Here is a 15,000-nt window from a genome sequence, read left to right as displayed (position 1 = left end):
GGAATTTGTATACGGCTACCTACGTATGTGCATGTGTGTTGCTCTGACGAATAAGTTACATAACATATTTACTAGTGTGTAATTGTGTACGAAGTTAACGTGGTTCCATGTATGGGTACCAAGAGAAAGAGATTACTTGAGGGAAGTCACTTGTGTGGAGATATCAATATTTGTCATTATATTTCGGTGGTGTTACGTTGTCATTTTGTTGAACGGAGTCTGGTAATTATATGTGTATGGTAATATATTTGGTGGTACGTCATGTGGTTGCTTGCATTCATGTACCAAGTAAAGGTCATCCTTATATACGGGTAGCTGGGAAAAAGGGGTAATATTGTACGTACTACGTATGAGATTTACGGAGAAATAAAGCACCGTGTTCAGATGTTGTAATACGTTATGAAGATATAGTGGATGATGTTTGAAGTGAAATCCGTTTTGATGCGAGAATATTTACGAGATTAATGCAATTCTTAAGGATGTTTGTAAGAGAAATTGTAATAATTGCAGTGGAGAAGGCAACAGAAAGAGTTGTGATTGTTACTTGTCGGCGCCGTATCGAACACCTTATGTATAGATATTAGTTTTGTTAATTAAAGATAGAAAAAACCTTTGACTATTTATAGCCAGTAGCTAGACAATTTGTGCAACGTCGTGCAACAGCTCGGATCACGACAGGAGTAAAGGAGGTTGGGGAGACTACACCCAGTGGCTTCTCCGGGCTCGAGGGTTGATTACTGCCGCCTCGTGTGCTTCCCTCACCACCTGCTGCTACAAGGAATGATACAGAGGGCGCTGCTGCGGTGCGGGGTAGTCTAAGAATGACTTATTACTGAGTTATTAGCTACGTGGACGCTCTGGGCTGTTATGTGACTGGTTGTTATTTATGTTAAGTAGTTGTGGTTGTGTTGATGGTGGTAATGGTACTCTTGGTGGCGTTGTTGTTTTTTTTCTAAGATTTTCTGCGAATGAGGGAGAACAGGGACACAAAATTGGTAAGGATATCATGCCAATTTGCTGCTTCCAAGAAAAAAAGTTAAAGAAAATATAGTCTGAAATTAAAGCTGATATGATTTTGCGGGTAACTGTTCAAAGTATATATACCACTTTTATGCAATGTGTGTGTGTGTGTGTGTGTGTGTGTGTGTGTGTGTGTGTGTGTGTGTGTGTGTGTGTGTGTGTGTGTGTGTGTGTGTGTGTGTGTGTGTGTGTGTGTGTGTGTGTGTGTGTGTGTGTGTGTGTGTGTGTGTGTGTGTGTGTGTGTGTGTGTGTGTGTGTGTGTGTGTGTGTTGATGCGAATATGTAGGGATTGTGCAAGAAAAAATCTCAACTTGATTTTTTTCCATATTGGTGCTAATGACACGAAAACAAAAGTTTACAAAATTAATTTCAAACCCACAGAACATTTTTCTGAAATGTTTCCTCTTAATACGCCATCATCTGAACAATAAACATAAATGAATAAATGAATATATAGATGAAAAAAATCTTATTCAAATATAATCGAGAACATTTGATTCATGTATATCATTTTCACACCGATGCAAAACATTTCATTCGTTTTTATACCAACAACACGAATGTGGCGACTCAGAGCTTCAATATACCCTACACTTGTTCCACGCCTCTAACACACAGGCTCAGAGCTTCAAAACACATCCTCCATCTGTCCTACGCCTATAACACACAGGCTCAGAGCTTCAAAACACACCGTCCACTTGTCCCACGCCTCTAACACAGAGACTCAAGCTTCAAAACACACCCTCCACTTGTCCCACGCCTCTAACACAGAGACTCAAGCTTCAAAACACACCCTCCACTTATCCCGCGCCTCTAACACAGAGACTCAAGCTTCAAAATACACCCTACACTTGTCTCTGCCTCTAACACATAGATACACACAAAAAATATTGATTAATATAACAAAAATTGATACCGAATGAATATAACGAAATCTTAAATTGCATCCGTTCGTCACTTTCAGTCCTACAACTTGCACTGGGTGACAAATGTAAGTCCACTCCCCCCCCCATTTCTGCCTCTCCTCTCTGCTGGTGCTCCCACAAGAAAGACCTCAAGTCGCCTTCCTTCTCACACCTCAACAACTTTTAATTTTCTACCCTCCCTCCTTCTTGATTAAAGCCCCGTCGACCTTGTGGCAGCAAATTACAGCAGTAGACATGATGGCTCCGCGTGCCTCACTACAGGGGCGTGAAGTGTGAACAACTCTCCTACACCATAACAGGAACTCGTCTAGGCACAGTTACAATTATCTCTCCCCTCTCCTTCCCAGAAACAATGAGCCTTACTTTTAATTACACCCGCTGCCGTTGCCTTAGGATGATGGTAGGTTTCTCCGCCTGTCTCACTGCCTCAAGCTGTTGTAGGATAGTTATTACTTAACTGAATTAATACTGAACTAACAGAAGGCAAAAGTACACGTGCTAAGAGGTTATAATTGGTTCGATCACTCCTTTCGATGTCAATTATCGTTAGAAACTAAACCTAAACGTACACCTGTCATATCAAACTCCTCCACCTATTTTTTTATTTTGTAGTTTTGTATTTACTTTTTCATTTATTGATTTCACTAATTATTTTCATTTGTGTAAAAAGGGTGTTACTGTGCACTGTATCTTTCATGACAGATCGTTAAGAACATTGATAAACACCTTCGCAGAGCCTCGAACATCACAGGAGAGGACGCAATAACGACATTACCTGCTCCTTGATCAAACGTTATCCTGTGACGCATCAACAAAGGATCCAATGGTTCCACTCATCGAATAATATTTTGATGGCACATTCTTAGAAGAAGCTTTAAAGAATTCTTACAAAGCCTCATAGCTAGAATAACTTTCTGGATATTGCCTGGCACTATTCAGAATGGAAGGAATGTGCCCCTAAGGCATGGAAGGGTCTCCAGGAGCGGCGTCAATGGGATGGTGGAAGAATGGAGCATTATGTGTGTGCTCTCCGCTGACGATAACGACACTGCACTTCCCATTTTTGTCCTCCATAATGTTCTTCACCAAATATTATCCTCACAACAGTCGCTTCCCTCACGTCTGGTGGCTGTCCTTCGAGTTGAGGACAGACCCTTCCTCTGAACACCCTCATGCTCTACCGACAGTGGAAAATAATTTAATTCTCACACCCTTTGAGTTTCCCACTCCTTTAATGCAAGGGACGATTCGCACCTTTATTGCGTGATCTAATTACATTGAAGGTCATGTACGATCATCTCCCACCAGAGGCACCGGACCAAGCCACGAATGCCACCCTGCTAGAATTAATCTTTCGTTGCGGTCATAAAAGACACCAGAGTGGAGGTCGAGAGAGAGAGAGAGAGAGAGAGAGAGAGAGAGAGAGAGAGAGAGAGAGAGAGAGAGAGAGAGAGAGAGAGAGAGAGAGAGAGAGAGAGAGAGAGAGAGAGAGAGAGAGAGAGAGAGAGAGAGAGAGAGAGAGAGAGAGAGAGAGAGAGAGAGAGAGAGAGAGAGAGAGAGAGAGAGAGAGAGAGAGAGAGAGAGAGAGAGAGAGAGAGAGAGAGAGAGAGAGAGAGAGAGAGAGAGAGAGAGAGAGAGAGAGAGAGAGAGAGAGAGAGAGAGAGAGAGAGAGAGAGAGAGAGAGAGAGAGAGAGAGAGAGAGAGAGAGAGAGAGAGAGAGAGAGAGAGAGAGAGAGAGAGAGAGAGAGAGAGAGAGAGAGAGAGAGAGAGAGAGAGAGAGAGAGAGAGAGAGAGAGAGAGAGAGAGAGAGAGAGAGAGAGAGAGAGAGAGAGAGAGAGAGAGAGAGAGAGAGAGAGAGAGAGAGAGAGAGAGAGAGAGAGAGAGAGAGAGAGAGAGAGAGAGAGAGAGAGAGAGAGAGAGAGAGAGAGAGAGAGAGAGAGAGAGAGAGAGAGAGAGAGAGAGAGAGAGAGAGAGAGAGAGAGAGAGAGAGAGAGAGAGAGAGAGAGAGAGAGAGAGAGAGAGAGAAGGGGGGGAGGAAGGCGAGAGAGGCATAACATTCCCTGCAGGGTTCGAGTATATGGCGTAGTGGAAATGTGGCTGGTGGCCATCAGACTCACCTCAATTTTTTGTTGCTTTTACCGCAGCCTTGGTTTTCCTATCGTATATAAAGCGCCTACCTTAAAGAGCGTTACACATATCTCCTGCCTTCAATCCCTTGAGGACACCATTATCCGACTATAATGTGAACAACAAAATCCTACAGACTGACAGAGGATGTCGTTAATATTGTAAGGCACTAGTTTTTTAGGATCATAAAAGGGCTTACCAATTAGTTTTCTTTGTTAAAACTGCAGCAGGTGGTCATATTATTTCTGGTTCATTGCGGTATAGGATTCGTGAACACATTTACCAACAAATGACGCTGTTCTACCCTAGTGTCATTCCACAGACATACAATTCCTTCATCCAGCTATGCAGTCTCACTTCACCACCTGCAACAGCCACGCGGTTTTCAGCCTCCGCCAGTTACAAAAAATACGTTATAGTTTGCAAAGTATCAACGCGACCCAGTTTATTCACAACACTTATTCCTGAATATTGCGTTCATGGCTGGAAAAGAGAGAAGACGTAAACAGTACAGCCAGAGTCAGGCACCAACCAGCCCCTCACGAAGAAAACTCATTCACGGGGTCGCCACAGCTTGAATTCTGATTATGGCTGGAGTGTGCATGGCGACAAAGGGGCGGCCCAATATTACGTCCTTTCCTGCTGCACAGCCTTGCACCGCAGCCCAAGCCGCACCAAAACGGCTTCCCTTTGATTTCGAAGACTAACAAGATAATAAAGATCAAGTGAATTAAGGACACTAATTTGCCAGCCAATTAACTTTTACGCTTCGCTTCATATGTTTAGTTCAGACCAGTCCGCTCCCAGCCTTACAGACGCGCTGCGTCCCGGAATCACATGTCAGTCAAAATTACGAGCAGAGGAGCGTCCTTCACCTCGCAGCCATAACCATTCAACCATGACACAGGATTTGATGTCTTCCTCCGCCCAGGGAATGAGTCCAATCAAAAGACCTTCAGATAGATCTGCCATTGCTACGGAAGAAGAAAATTTCCACGGATGTCAGAGTATGGATCAAAGGAAGTGTTTTTCTCTGGAGGCGTCGCGATGCACGCCTCCCCACACACACACACACACACACACACACACACACACACACACACACACACACACACACACACACACACACACACACACACACACACACACACACACACACACACACACACACACACACACACACACACACACACACACACACACACACACACACACACACACACACACACACACACACACACACACACCACGTGCATCCATGCAGCCATACTCGTGAAAACCTGTATGGCGCTCTGCAGCCTTGCGAGGAAACTATTTTCTTTTCAAACTTCATATATTTCTGTATACATATTTGATTTCCTCCTCCTCTTTCTCTTCTTCCTCCTACTCTCCTCTCTCTCTCTCTCTCTCTCTCTCTCTCTCTCTCTCTCTCTCTCTCTCTCTCTCTCTCTCTCTCTCTCTCTCTCTATCTATCTATCTATCTATCTATATATATATATATATATATATATATATATATATATATATATATATATATATATATATATATATATATATATATATATATATATATATATATATATATATATATATATATATATATATATATATATATATATATATATATATATATATATATATATATATATATATATATATATATATATATATATATATATATATATATATATATATATATATATATATATATATATATATATATATATATATATATATATATACACACACACACACACACACACACACACACACACACACACACACACACACACAGTTTTACACACCGCGTAGTGTAGTGGTTAGAACGCTCGACTCACAATCGAGAGGGCCTGGTTCGAGTCCCGGGAAGCGACGAGGCAAATGGGCAAGCCTCTTAATGTGTGGCCCCTGTTCACCTAGCAGCAAATAGGTACGGGATGTAACTCGAATGGTTGTGGCCTCGCTTTCCCGGTGTGTGGAGTGTGTTGTGGTCTCAGTTCTACCCGAAGATCGGTCTATGAGCTCTGACCTCGCTCCGTAATGGGGAAGACTGGCTGGGTGACCAGCAGGCGACCGAGGTGAATTACACACACAAACCTGTCAACCTCTAGATTTTCCGCACGTATGACAAAGCCACAAGAATTTCAAGTCTTGTCCAGACACAGGCCCGCAGCGGCCATCACGATGCTTACGCCCCTTTACTGCATCGCCGAGATTAATTTTTCTTTTCTTGCAAGAGGTGAACATATTTAGCCTAATTTTTCGAGTTTTTGAGATTCACTAATGACAGGTTTTGGGACCTTGATCAAGAAATATATGTATGCCTGTCTGTCTATCCTTGTGCGTGCAGATATTAAACACACACACACACACACACACACACACACACACACACACACACACACACACACACACACACACACACACACGCACGCACGAACGCACACGCACGCACGCCAGGTTGCCTCGCAGTGGTTTACCTGGACAGCTTAAGGTATCGCGCCATAAGCCTCTTGACTCCCATTCCCTCCATCCAGCACACACCTTTCACCCTCACGAAGCTTTGGCCTCTGCGCTCCACTGCTTTCTTTACTCAGTCACTCAGTCCCTTCACACATATCCTAAGGTTATCTTCCCCACATGAAAAGGTCGTAACTTCTTTCTGTCCAGATGTCTTCTACCTGCTCCTCCATATCGGCAGACCAGTGCAGTATCCTCTGATCCGCTCATCCGCTGTAATCCCAAGCAAGGTCGCTCAGTAAATCTCTATCTCCCCAAGTGCTTATCATTATTCCAAGCCGCTTTGTACCAAATACTGTATTGTTGTCTTCATAAATAGATACATTTAACTACCACTATTTATTATATTTTTCTCTCTCTTAATTTTTGCCAACTTTCCTCTCCGTTTTACAAGGATACAGCAATGTAGTTTATGTAACTTAACGCGTGAATTTTCAAACGCTGTTGTTGATCTCATGTTCCTACGTAAAATGTGCATTTAAATCTTTGCTTATGCTATATTCATTGAAATATTATATTTTGACATAATCAAATAAATTCTGGTGAGTAAGTATAATCTCTCTCTCTCTCTCTCTCTCTCTCTCTCTCTCTCTCTCTCTCTCTCTCTCTCTCTCTCTCTCTCTCTCTCTCTCTCTCTCTCTCTCTCTCTCTCTCTCTCTCTCTCTCTCTCCTCTCTCTCTCTCTCTCTCTCTCTCTCTCTCTCTCTCTCAACAAAATTAATCAGGGTAACGTTTCACAAGGTAAATCATGGCTTTGTCCCCCTGGCAGACTCTCCCTATCGACAGTGGCCTCGTTAAACACAAGGTCCAGCATTTCACGAGGTCAAGCCAACATTAAGAAAAGCAGAAGCCTGAAATTGTCGACGGAGAATTTTGGGTCAACACACTGGAATACATGAGCCGATACAAACTCGTACAACCTTCACATGTCAGAAACACAAGCTGTATAAACAACGTATTGCACTGCCAAAAGGTAAAAGCTAAACAAACGCAGGACAGTTGACATAATGGTCAAAATTTATAAGACAAAAATATCTTAAAGTCGAGCAACTTAAAACATCTCTCTTCAAGTTGGCACAAAAAAAAAATCTTGGCCAAAATTGCATTATCATAATCATTCAAACTTTAAAGAAAGAATGGTTGTTTCTCTGGTTAAAAGGAAAGTTTTTGCGGTGCATGTAATGAAAATAAAATAGAGTCACCTTTACAGCGTGTCTTGCCCTGAAATGAAAGTCTAGCCTTTGCCTCACTTGACAGGAGACTGAACAAAGGCTACCGTGACGAAGCGAGACACCCAAGAAGACTGTCAGTCCTTCCTACCACAGTGTTGATCTAGCACAAACCTACACTATGACATTCATTGGCCTTTACAGGTTTTCATAATTTCGCAAACGTTCCCATAAAGATTTATGATGTTACGAGTCTGGCCTCAAGAAAAACTACTAAACACTCACAGGAATGAAGAATGTCAATGTGCGCGGCGTGGCGTGAGGCTGAACACCATTCCTCTATGTGGCCTCACAATTACAGAACACTCACTTATGTTAACAAGATACATTTGGGCTTGCCATTAGGCAGCGTGACGTATTGAAATAATTATTTTTAATAAATAAATACATATATTACTACTTTCCATTTTGGTTGTCATTTTTCTTTATTTCTCTCTCGGACTTGGTGATAAGAAAGGAAACAGTTTTACGCAGCAAATTTTAATTTTGTATCAAATGTTTCGCTTTCCCACTTTTTAACAAGAAAATATGAGCAATTGTCAGCACCTCATTCTTATGAAAAATAGAAATTAAACTTAATCGAGTAATGAGACAAGAGGAGGAAGAAATAGGCCAAGGACAACTTAACAACACCACACACTTACTATGGGAGGGAGACACGGATGACATGGGTGTACTGGGAGCGGCCGAGCCCACAAGACACAATGACACGAACAATACAAACAACAACAATAACAACAACAACACAGGATCTTTAGAGCTAAGACGACCATAATGTGAAGGATTCAACACTCACTCCTTGCTTTATCGTGGAACTTCATGAGCAGCTGCGTAAAGTTGCTAATCTTCGGCTCAAAACGCTCGTGGTGGGGCTTCTGTGTGAACGACGTGTAGATGGACTCCAAGGTAAAGTGACACACAGACTTGCCCCGCGACTCGTCCGTGTCCTCGTAAAGGAGACCCAGAACCTTCCAGTCCCATTCCTTCACCACGGAGGAAAAGAGCTCCCCGACCTGTGGTAAAGAGGAGAGAGATAACAGATAAACGATGTAAGAAATCCAATTCCTTCAGATCCCACTTAGAAAACAAATACCTTTCTACAAACATTAAATCTTTGTAAACTAAGCTAAGTGGTATACCTTGTTCAGACGCCTAAAATGTAACAGAGAAACCTACAGTAGAAAACCCGATCCATCATCCATTACTGCTAACTCACAGTCGCTTCAGGATACCAAATTGCAACTTACCACACTGTACCATCCTGCCACACACCGCTAAACCACATGCTATCCAGCAACAACATACCAGGCCTTCGTACCCAAAAGGGAAAGTCAGAAAAATAATGAGTTGCTTGTGATCGCAGCAAACACGGATGGCAGGGCGAGAAGAAGCTACCGGGAAGAGAGAAAACTTGCGTTGTCTCGGAGGATTTTCTCTGATGCAGCAAAAGTCGAGAGGGAAAGTGTGAAATGTGTTTTTGAACAATCTGCTTCTCCCAATCTGGTGTTCGAGTCTGTGGGAAGTCGTGACGCTGCGACCAAAAAAAAAAAAAAATCGTTAATGTTGTTAAAGCAGCAAAAACAGTTATTTCTTCTGGTTTACAGTTGAGTGTTGCTGTTTTTTAGCCACATAGATTTATATAAACTGTTGTAATTATAGTGTTTCGTGGAGCTCTCTCTCTCTCTCTCTCTCTCTCTCTCTCTCTCTCTCTCTCTCTCTCTCTTTCTTCCCCCACAACAAGGACACAGACACGTGGATATCGGGTTTCCTTCGGTCGACCATTCCTCCCACTAATAGGTCGTCCACTACGCCGCCGCCTCCTCATCCTCCTACTCTTCCTCCTCCTCCTCCTCCTCCTCCTCCTCCTCTTCTCCCCGAAGTAATAGTCCTCTGGGTCTACTCCACAGCACTTCCTCATACTTTATTTCCACCACTTGTATTGCGACCGATATAAATTTCTCTCTCTCTCTCTCTCTCTCTCTCTCTCTCTCTCTCTCTCTCTCTCTCTCTCTCTCTCTCTCTCTCTCTCTCTCTCTCTCTCTCTCTCTCTCTCTCTCTCTCTCTCTCTCTCTCTCTCTCTCTCTCTCTCTCTCTCTCTCTCTCTCTCTCTCTCTCTCTCTCTCTCTCTCTCTCTCTCTCTCTCTCTCTCTCTCTCTCTCTCTCAACAAGGAAGAGAAAGCCTTTGATACTGGCGTCATGTAAGGTTCGCCATAAGCAGTTTGGTAATCTAATTTATAATGACTAAGAGATTGCGAAACCTTTTTGTGCAAAACATATTTAGTGTTTGTACCTCTGGAGTTTGTGCGGGATACTGGTCTTCCTCATCAATGGTCGAAAAAAGAAGGGAAGGTTCTGTTATGCGCAATTATAAGTTAATGAAGTGTGTGTGTGTGTGTGTGTGTGTGTGTGTGTGTTTCACTGTTTGATCTGCTGCAGTCTCTGACGAGACAGCCAGACGTTACCCTACGGAACGAGCTCAGAGCTCATTATTTCCGATCATCGGATAGGCCTGAGACCAGGCACACACCATACATCGGGACAACAAGGTCACAACTCCTCGATTTACATCCCGTACCTACTCACTGCTAAGTGAACAGGGGCTACACGTGAAAGGAGATACACCCAAATATCTCCACCCGGCCGGAGAATCGAACCCCGGTCCTTTGGCTTGTGAAGCCAGCGCTCTAACCACTGAGCTACCGGACGTGTGTGTGTGTGTGTGTGTGTGTGTCCATGCGTGTGTGTCCCCATCAGCAATACAAAGCGGTGTGACAGAGACTCGGGCCACAAGCTATCAAGGGAGGCACGGCGAGGCGTTCAGGCCATCCCTTCCTGGAGTGCCTCGGGTGCTGACGCTCACACACTGAACCAACCCATTCCTATGGTAATTGGCAACACTCGACATCCCTCCCTCGTAATGAAGAGTCTCGCCTGCTCAGATTAGTCCCGCTGTGGCTATCTGGTGGGACACGGAAGCCTCTCGAAAACCACAACGCTACTACCTGCTCCTGCCTCTGTCTCTCTTTCACTGGCACAGGTACACGTGTTTGTGGTATCAGTTACTTTTTGACGGACTGAAGAATCCGATATTTCGAGTCATAATTGTGTGTAATTAAAGTAACACAGTACGAGTAGACATGTTTCTCAGTTTTTCGTGTTTCGGAGTTGACAAGGTGACGCTGGTGTGATTTTTTGATCATGTAAATGGATGGGGAACGAACGCTTCATGGTTTCGCCAACACACTTTTTCTTTTAGACTAAACTCCTTTAAGTTTCCCACTTTCTTAACATGTCAAGCAGGCTGGCCAAGGGCAGTGAATGTATGTGTAAAAGATACTTAAATGCTGTCCCAAACACAAGAAACATGAGAAAAGAGAGAATCAGCAAGTATGTAATGTTGTCTGAAGTGTCTTGATAGTTCTTTTGATAACCACACTCAACACACTTATTAGTCTGTTTCCTTATATATTCTTTAGGTTGAAGCCTTAACCCCTTCAATACTGGGATACATCTTTACCTTGAGCTTTGTGTACGATTAGGCAATTTTTTGACATTAAGAAGGATCTATGGAGGTCAGAAGATTAATGGCCACATTCTTCACTAATTTAATCCTCCACATAAGGTGTATTTAATCATCAAATAGTAAGTAAAATTATTATGGAAACGCGTCATGGTACTCAAAGGATTAAATTCGCCTCCTAGTCTCACTGTTAAGTCTTATTCACATTTTAATCTCCATCTAACAACACACTTTTATCGCATACCATATCCATTAATCTATTTCCTTCATCGCCGAGGCCTAAATCTATCTGCATTTTGTAATATAATGTATATTTTCAAGAAAGAAGAGTCAGACCAAGAGAAATACGTCACGTGTTCGCTCATCCTATTGCGTCTTACATCTTCCCGCTGCCCTTCCCTCGGCTAGGGTTACCACGCCCCAGGCACACATGGCGGATAGTATTAAGTTTCCTTGACCTCTTTAGGGAAAAAAAGTGTATAGGGAAGCTGGATTATTGCATGCCGGTACACTCCCTCTCAGATGCTCAGGGAAGAATTTTGGTGGGTGAGGACAGACTTTCTCCTCTCAATATATATGATCCATCATCCATTACTGCTAACTCACAGTCGCTTCAGGATACCAAATTGCAACTTACCACACTGTACCATCCTGCCACACACCGCTAAACCACATGCTATCCAGCAACAACATACCAGGCCTTCGTACCCAAAAGGGAAAGTCAGAAAAATAATGAGTTGCTTGTGATCGCAGCAAACACGGATGGCAGGGCGAGAAGAAGCTACCGGGAAGCGAGAAAACTTGCGTTGTCTCGGAGGATTTTCTCTGATGCAGCAAAAGTCGAGAGGGAAAGTGTGAAATGTGTTTTTGAACAATCTGCTTCTCCCAATCTGGTGTTCGAGTCTGTGGGAAGTCGTGACGCTGCGACCAAAAAAAAAAAAAATCGTTAATGTTGTTAAAGCAGCAAAAACAGTTATTTCTTCTGGTTTACAGTTGAGTGTTGCTGTTTTTTAGCCACATAGATTTATATAAACTCAATATATATTCACTAAAACACTGGAAACTTAAAAGCTCTTGATATCATTTAAGCTGAACACTAAATGAGAAAATATCAAGAGAAAGTAGGAGATGGTAACGCTGAATATACCCAACTTGTGGAACATCAATCGTTTCTGCTTTCATTCGATTCCTCGGTTAACATTCAGACCACTGTAAAAGATTGCTTGCACTGAAGAATTAATGCATTGGTTAATCTGCATGTTTCAATCTGCAAGACTATTAAAGAGACCTGTACAGAAATGTGTCTAAAAATGTGTAAGTTGTCCTGGTGTGGTTGAAGCTTGGAGCGAGTAGACTTGAGGAGGCTTGTAGAAGTTGCCGGCGGCCAGAGCGAGACTTGTAGTCGGTAGCGAGCAGAATGAGGCTTGTAGCAAGCGTGATGATGTAGAATTACGATCTAGACAACTGGAGTGTGACTGTAAACTGTAGACTGTAGAGGTAGACTGGCTGTGCAAGACAGGATAACCAGTCAGACAAAGAAGGCAAGCGGATTGCCAGGCAGAACGTGAGCCTATCCCGAATCTATGTTGGGACCAGATTAAATGCGTGGCGTCCCGTGGGGTGGCGGAGTACTACACGGCCCCAAAACATCATACACAGAACATTACATTACTCCGCTTTAACAAGTAGTCTGTCTATCATAAAGTTATGGGAAAACGTTCAAACAATTAGTAGTGTTCATTCATGTTTGTTTCCTTCTTCGCAGCATCACTATAGTGTTTATCATAAGCATATCACTAACTTAGGCAATTACCACCCATAGCATAGAGTTTCAGCGTACTTACAAATTATCGTATGAATACATATTTTCTGGACTATGCACGTGTCTATATCAATTGCCTTATGAATACGCGCTTCTGCTACTCTCATCTATTTTCAAACGAACTACGTATTAGCCTCTATGAAAGAATGCTTTTCGTATGAGCCTTGTATGTTTCTTCGAAGAAAAGAGTATTTCAAAACGATTCCACCTCAGAATACAAGAAACCTACAAACCGCGTCGTTCCTTCCAGACTGTTTATCATAATGAAGGTTCAGTATTCAGCGCTTCTCACAAGACTCATTATCGTCCTCTTGGAAGCAAACGTAATTGGGGAGATCTTCAAGAAGCACGATTATTCCGGAGCCTCACAACACTAACATCACGGCAGGCGGACACGCTTCACCACGAGGGTTACTTTTCCTGTCTAGAGATAATTAGACGGTATCTTTCCTCCTTTATGCACATGAAGACCCAAAGTAAAAGAAACGCACACTGATTGACGGTAAAACTGACAACCGATATCAAATTTCACTAGTAAAGATTTCCATCGAGAAAGAAACCATTTTTCATTGTTAGAAGCAGCTACAGAAAAGAAAAATCTGATTAACTGTGATAAACCTTACCTTTCATAACAAATTATAGAAAATTAGCCAGGTAGGAGCATTAAAAATGGTAGTTATATCCTCCCTTCGTTGAGAATGATGGAGAAATGTCTATAGTAGTTACAAAAAGAAAATCCTGATAAACTATGATATACCTTACTTGTCATAACAAATCATAGAAAATTAGCCAGGTAAGAACATGGAAAAATCACAACTATATCCTCCCTTCGTTGAAAAAGATGGAGAAACGTTTATAGGAAAATTACTGGACACGTGCTGCCTCACTTAATGAACGATCTCATTGCATATTCGCACTTAACACAAAGCTTAATTAACTCATTAACCCTATTCACCTGCCCCCTATTGTCCCTCGCCCTCTCGTGCATGTTCAGCGTCCTTTAGTACCTCGTAATCGCTCAGGTGAAGCTCAAACTAAGTTGTAACATGCTCTCCCGTTACAGCTCATGTAGGAATTGTGCTGCGAGGTTGTCATTTGTTCTCACTGGTGTTGACTGAAGCGTTTACAGAGAGATGAGTGCAACGGGGCGTCCACCTGTCATTAGCAACATAAACACACACACACACACACACACACACACACACACACACACACACACACACACACATACTGGGAGATGTGAAGCGTACATCATCCCTATTTCTGAGTACACACCGATTATTCGCCTCACGACTATACTTAATCTCTCTCTCTCTCTCTCTCTCTCTCTCTCTCTCTCTCTCTCTCTCTCTCTCTCTCTCTCTCTCTCTCTCTCTCTCTCTCTCTCTCTATCTATCTATCTATCTATCTATCTATCTATCTATCTCTATCTCTCGCTCTATCTATTTATCTTTAATCACTCGTTCTTCTCTATAATTTCCATCATCAGTTCCTCCCTTCCTTTCATATTCTCCATTATCTCCTTGATCTCCTCCATTTTTCTCTCCCTTCTTCCTTTCCTCTTTCCTTAACTAAGATTTTTTGCATGTTTTTTTCTCTTTCCCTGCCTCGTTTTATTCACAAGTACTTCCTTCTACTCTTCCTGCCCCCCTGTTCCTTCTCTTCTCTTCCTCCTCCTCCTCCTACTCCTCCTCCTCCTCCTTCTCGTCCCTCTCACTTTATCTCCATCCCTCCTCCAATTTTCTTTACCCTCGCTTCTAAATCATAAACTCCAGTCGCACTTTTCCATCACAATTTATCGCTATATTTCATCGTTGTCCGTTAGAGGAAAGAAAAA

At 42.6% G+C, this 15,000-nt stretch overlaps 1 protein-coding gene across 8 annotated transcripts in view; it reads right to left on the bottom strand.

The window, feature by feature from the left end:
* The window catches only part of LOC123514788 (atrial natriuretic peptide receptor 1-like), a 491,631-nt gene that overhangs the window by 226,433 nt on the left and 250,198 nt on the right, over positions 1-15,000 (bottom strand). For all 8 annotated transcript variants that reach the window (XM_045272955.1, XM_045272962.1, XM_045272960.1 and 5 more), the window contains one exon: positions 8,618-8,834. In XM_045272955.1, the coding sequence (XP_045128890.1) occupies positions 8,618-8,834 (217 nt within the window). The remainder of the gene's footprint in view (positions 1-8,617; positions 8,835-15,000) is intronic.

The sequence above is a fragment of the Portunus trituberculatus genome, chromosome 38, assembly GCF_017591435.1.
Source record: "Portunus trituberculatus isolate SZX2019 chromosome 38, ASM1759143v1, whole genome shotgun sequence".
Classification (NCBI taxonomy): domain Eukaryota; kingdom Metazoa; phylum Arthropoda; class Malacostraca; order Decapoda; family Portunidae; genus Portunus; species Portunus trituberculatus.
This window is presented reverse-complemented; position numbering and strand designations above follow the sequence as displayed.